Source organism: Colias croceus, chromosome 7, assembly GCF_905220415.1.
Source record: "Colias croceus chromosome 7, ilColCroc2.1".
NCBI lineage: Eukaryota > Metazoa > Arthropoda > Insecta > Lepidoptera > Pieridae > Colias > Colias croceus.
This window is the reverse complement of record NC_059543.1, coordinates 9,651,012-9,657,352: the sequence shown is the minus strand read 5'-3', so window position 1 is coordinate 9,657,352 and position 6,341 is coordinate 9,651,012. Positions and strand designations below refer to the sequence as shown.

Here is a 6,341-nt window from a genome sequence, read left to right as displayed (position 1 = left end):
CGAACCTCCTAGCTACTCTGTTCGCAGAAAATTCACGTCTAGATCCCGCAAGCGCCAAACCTCCCAGTCTACCTGGATGCGAGGTGAGCATGCCAGAAATTCGCATCCGTCAGACTGAGGTTCTGAAAACGCTGCGAAATCTTGACGTGAACAAAGCTAGTGGCCCTGATGGAATACCAGCCATAGTGCTTAAAACCTGTGCGCCTGAGCTCGCTCCTGTCTTGACACGCCTCTTTCGCCTTTCGATGATGACTGGAAAAGTACCGAAATCATGGAAACTTGCCAACGTGCAGCCTGTGCCCAAAAAAGGCAGTCGTGCCGACCCCTCCAATTATAGGCCAATTTCAGTCACGTCCATACTCTGCAAGACTATGGAGCGTGTACTGAACAGCAGGCTAATGGCACACCTAGAAGCGAACGATCTTCTCAGTGACCGCCAATACGGATTTCGCCGAAATCGGTCCACTGGGGATCTTCTAGCGTGTGCCACCTATATCTGGAGTGAGGCCATCGAGAATCATGGTGAGGCACTCGCAGTCTCCCTCGATATCTCGAAGGCCTTCGATAGGGTCTGGCATGATAGTCTTATCGGCAAGCTTCCATCGTACGGTCTGCCTACTGGTTTTTGCGCATGGATCTCAGATTTCTTGAGAGACCGGTCGATTCGAGTAGTCGTCGACGGTTGCTCGTCCGACCAATTGGCTATTAATGCCGGGGTCCCTCAGGGATCAGTTCTCTCCGCAACACTATTCCTGCTACACATTAACGATCTGCTGAAACCCGGTATCTATGGGTACGCAGACGATAGCACCGTTGTGGAGAGATACGCATCCAGCGCGCGAGCCAGTACGGCACAAATCCAGTCTCTACGAGAGGCGATGGTCGAACGCATGAACTTCTCCTTACAGGCAGTCTCCGAATGGGGCGAGGCCAATCTGGTCAAGTTCAATGCGACCAAGACCCAGGCGTGTCTATTCACCGCTAAACGGAGTCCATTCAACCTAACTCCGTCCTTCCAAAGTGTATCCGTACCGATAACTGACCACCTCGAGCTTCTTGGTATCACCTTAACGCCTACTCTCAACTTTGGTTCATACATCGAATCAAAAGCCCAAGTAGCCTCAAAAAAGCTTGGTATACTGGCAAAGGTGAGGCAGTATTTCAGCCCGGGACAGTTGCTCAACCTCTATCAAGCACAGGTCCGTTCGTGCATGGAATACTGCTCTCACCTCTGGGATGGATCTGCCAAATACCAGCTGGAGACACTTGAGGCGATAGAGAGGCGTGCCAAGAGGCTAATAAACGACGATGAGCTAGTAGGCAAAAAACTCCAGAGCCTCGCCCACCGTCGCAGAGTGGCAAGTTTATCGGTTTTTTACCGGATACACTTTGGAGAGTGCGCTGCGGAATTGCACGACCTAATTCCGCCATCCCCATTTTTCCATCGTTCGTCGAGGCGCACAGATTCCAGGCATCGCCACATGGTTGACGTTCCATGTACCCGGACAAAACGGTTCGGATCGTCATTCTTTATTCGAACCGCTAGGGACTGGAACATGCTTCCTGAATCTGTGTTCCCCGACGAGTACAATTTGGAGGTCTTCAAGAGGAGAGTGAACAGGTACATTTTAGGGAAGCGCGCTCCATCTTAGGCCACATCTCAGCTTACCATCAGGCGAGATTGTGGCCAAGCGCTCCCCTATTGTACAATAAAAAAAAAAAAAAAAAAAAAAAAACAGACAGACAGACAGACAGAGCTACTTTCGCATTTATAATATTAGTATGGATTACATACTACAAGACTCATATTGCAAGTGATCTACAAACTATACATAATAGTATAGATGAGAAAACTACTCTTTATAAGTCTAATGTAAATTTAAAATCTCCTGAACATAGAAGTAGGTAATGTCATGGTGTATTAGTAACTAACTAACTTAAGCATGTATGGATAATGCCACATCTCAGTATTTTGTTTAATAAGTTATTCAATTAATTATTATCTAAAGACAATCATCCTATTACAAAAATACACATATAGTTATCATAATATAAAAATAATGTGTTGTATTGCTAAAATATGTGATGTAATTATTTTAATATAACAAACTATTAATTACTACTTTGTGTGCTTTTTCATTGCAATGGGTAAATTATTTTACTGATAATTTTATTGAATAAAGATAATATCCTTTTTCACATTTTGAGAATGTATAAAAATTTAACTAAATAAATAGTTCTGACTAGGTACTATATTTAATTTATAAAGGCAAATTTACTGCCAAATTATTTTGTTCTAGAAAACTGAGATAATTTTTATTTGTAGGCTTGTCAATTAACAAAAGGCTAGTTTAATATGTTTATATAAAAAATGTATCAAGCTTGAGCTTTAAAAACATCCTATATTTTCTATTTCATAAAAAATATTCATTGTCATTATTTACTATAAGCAAAAAATACTGTTTGATTAATTAGCAAAACATGCTTTCTTCCTATTCCAATTTATTCTCATATTTTATATTTGTTTTATTTTTTTAAGAAAGAAAATCTATTAGTCTTAATGGTTTTATAAAAAACAAAAAAATGTTATGAACAACAATTGTAAATTTAAGTTAGTGAATGAAAACAGATTTCAACTATATAGTATCAACTTCTATCTTTATCCTAAATACAGAAGCTGGATCAGCTAGTTGAGATCGAATTGAATTCTCAAATTTCTTGAATATCATAGAAAATTCCATTATGTTCTCTGGTTTAGATTCTATCCACATTTTATCAAATTCATAAAATAGGTAGCAATAAAATCTATGGAATAAATCTATATTAGGTATATATTGCTTAGCATTAAACATGTATGTCTTTGCAGATCCATCTTTCAGAAGGTAGTATGCCATTGATGTTAAATTAATTCCAACGATTGCATAAGTGTACCCATATTTAGGATGATGTGAGTGGCTCAATACATGGCTTGACACCTGTGGATATTCTGAAGCAAAAAACAACAAGTTTTCCAAACCCAAGAGGCCCATTCCTCGAAAATCAGTTTTAGGGTCATCTCCCTGTTAAAAAGAATACAAAAAATGGAGTTTAGCAAAAATTATAATAAAGCACAAAATTATAATCATTGTAAATGTTCTACAAACCTGGAAACCTATATTCTGCCACTGTTTAGTCACTCTGTCTTCTAATAATTCATTGGGTTGCAGCAATTTCCATAGAGTCAATAGTTTTTCCTCATGTTGTAAATTTTTACTATCATATTGAGTACACCTTAGTTCTTCCACTTCATCTAATAATTGTCTGTAGCACCATATTTGTTGTAAACAGTATCTAAATGTCGGACTAAAGGTAGGATGTAATTTTGTGTTTATTTGTTTCGTACGGATGATTATAGATATTGATGGATTTAATATGCTGTCAAAATTAATAGGAATAAATCTACGTTCAATGACTACAGCATCTAAAAAAGCGATGACCTCTTTAATATCTCTGGTGCGTGAGAGCATTAATGACTTTTCTACATTGCAAGTTCTTTGCGCTCCAAGTTTATCACCGTAACATATTCTTTGTAACTCGCAGAGTCGTGTTGTTTTCCGAAGAAACCACTTTATGAAAGGTCTTAAATACCAATGCAATACAGTCCAAAGGTTAAAAAACACCATTTTAATTTATATTTTCTGAAGAAATATCATTCTTCCGAATTCTCAAACATTACCTTAGCAACAACTTGCCAAACAAAAAGTACAGAATTATGTGTAGAAGAAGTATCTGGAATTTAAGCCTCGTTCATATAAATTTTTTTATCAGTTATCACCACAAGAAAAACTTTGAATTATAAACTTAATTATCAATAAATTAATAATAGTTTCACTGGTGCAAGTTTCGCTCGTTTCGTTAAGAAATATTTTTTTCATGTCATTGGCATTTGGCTGTCAAGTGTCAATCTATATTGGTCACTGACTCACTGGTCAATGTCATTGTCAGGGTGGATAGCTTCAAAATTATAACGGCCTTTAATAACGGTACATGCTTTTGGTTAAAATTTTAAAATAATGTACCAATGTGTACCAATTCATCACACCCTTTATCACATAATATCATAAAAAATTATATCTCGGTTATTCTATCCCTAATGCCTAGATGTATATCACTACATAGCTAAGCTACATAGTATAAAACAAAGTCGCTTTCTCTGTCCCTATGTCCGTTTGTATGCTTAAATCTTTAAAACTACGCAACGGATTTTGATACGGTTTTCTTTTATGCTGGGGCCACACTAACGGGAAATGCCATTAGTTAACGCGATAATGGACGTTAACTTTAGGTGTAGCCAGTATAATTTTACAACGGCATTAACATTGCCGTTTGGCGAGTCGATAGCTTTATCGCGAGAATTAACGCAATGAAGCGGTCACACTACGTCCATCTTGCTAGAATTTTAGTAAAATTAACGCCGTTTTTATCGCCAACAATCGGCATTCACGTTGACCGTTAAAGTGTAGCCACACACTTAACGCCTTAAAAATTATCGGAATAATTATCGCGATAAAGGGCATTAGACGTTTGACGTTAGTGTGGCCCCAGCATTATAGATAAAGTGATTCAAGAGGAAGGTTTTAGTATATAATTTATTAGATTTTAGACAAAGCGGGCGAAGCCGCGGGAGGTAAACTAGTCTGGTATATTTATCCCTTATTAAAACGCTGGGAGCTATATTTCCCACGTCTCAGATTGAAGTAAATCGTGTTTTATTTTTATATGCTTAATCCTAATGCAGTGTATTATTTATCTACGCAATCTTAACATTTCAGAGAACTTTTTTTCATGGAAACTCCTTTCAGAGAATTATTACATGTCATGGTAAACACACGTCAAATTCAGGTGACGTGATTTTGCCACCGAAAACGACCGTTATTTTTTAGTTTTTTGTGTAGTGCTGAAAAAAAATTAGATAAGTAGATTTGAGTTTTAGCTATGTAAACTAGACTATATTACGGTTGCGTGAAACGTAAAAATATGCCCAGAATCTTTCGTTTATACCTTGGTAGAGTCGATTGAAATTAAGTCTATAAGTGGGAAGATATCATCCCAGTGTTCTTCACTGCACACGACATTCGGAAATTCTATATATAAAATCCGTGTGTCTAAATAATCTTTTTTAGTTGGTTTAAGCAACTTATTTATTATTATTCATTATTTCCTGATCAGATAATTAGACATCTTAACTCAATACATTAGTATTTACCTATTGCTTTTATTTTGTTTTAGAAAAATGCCTTGTTTATGTTGAAGTCATTCATTTTTCAATTCCCGAATTCTTCCCTTAGTAAAAGAAACTTGCATTGATGAGTACTTTCAATTGCTTTATTAAAAAATATGATCTATATAATTTTTTACGATAATATTTAATTCACAAGTGGAGTCAGGGCAACTAGCTAGTGTTTGAAAATATTGGTGTCATACTAGGACACTGGGAGCTATAGTTCCCACCTTTCCAACCTTTTTACAGGAGATAACAGATGACGGGATATATACCTCCCACCAAGAAAAGGTAACTTCCCCCCCACTAACCCCTCTTTTGTGTGCATTTTTGAAATCTACGACCCAAAATTACCCAGGAACGTATCTTACTTTTTTGTTAACTCCTCCACAGGCTCGCGTTTGAATAAGGGTTAAACTACTCTATGTCTAGCACACTAGAATAACTGTAAGTTAGGAGGGTAGAAGTACCTAAGGAGGACCGTCTTCATTTAAACGGTGAAATCGAATACGTTTTTCTGCGACATGTCTCTAACATAACTTACCTATTTATGGTACTTTATTTCCGTCCGCATGTTTTAAAAGAAAAACTAGCATTAGTTCTCGTTCCCGTGGAATTTCTGAGATAAAACCTAACCTATAGCTATGTGTTATTCCAAGTTACCCTCTAACTATATATTGTGTGCTAAATTTCAATGTAATCATACAATCAAAAAAGTAAACATACATCCATAATTATAATAAACTTTCGCATTTATAATATTATTATACTAGCTTTCCACCCGCGGCTTCGCCCGTGTTTTCTAAGAAAAACCCGCATTGTTCCCGTTCCCGTGGGATTTCCGGGATAAAACCTATGTGTTAGTCCAAGTTACCCTCTATATGTGTGCTAAATTTCATTGAAATCGGTTCAGTAGTATTTGCGTGAAAGAGTAACAAACATACATAGGTACACATACACATACTTACATCCATCCTCACAAACTTTCGCATTTATAATAATATTAAGTAGGATCTAGTAGGTTAGGATAGGAATTAGGATAGGATTGACGTCTTTTCGCTTTTAAATAATATTGCAACCA

At 37.0% G+C, this 6,341-nt stretch overlaps 1 protein-coding gene across 1 annotated transcript; it reads right to left on the bottom strand.

Moving 5' to 3' along the window:
• Positions 1-1,790: 1,790 nt before the first annotated feature.
• Positions 1,791-3,891, bottom strand: LOC123693209 (ELMO domain-containing protein 2). The gene is made up of 2 exons (XM_045638207.1): positions 3,144-3,891; positions 1,791-3,059 (listed from the first exon to the last, which is right to left on the bottom strand). Exons 1-2 carry the CDS (start codon positions 3,660-3,662, stop codon positions 2,637-2,639), a joined length of 942 nt encoding a protein of 313 aa, XP_045494163.1. The 5' UTR covers positions 3,663-3,891; the 3' UTR covers positions 1,791-2,636.
• Positions 3,892-6,341: the final 2,450 nt, after the last annotated feature.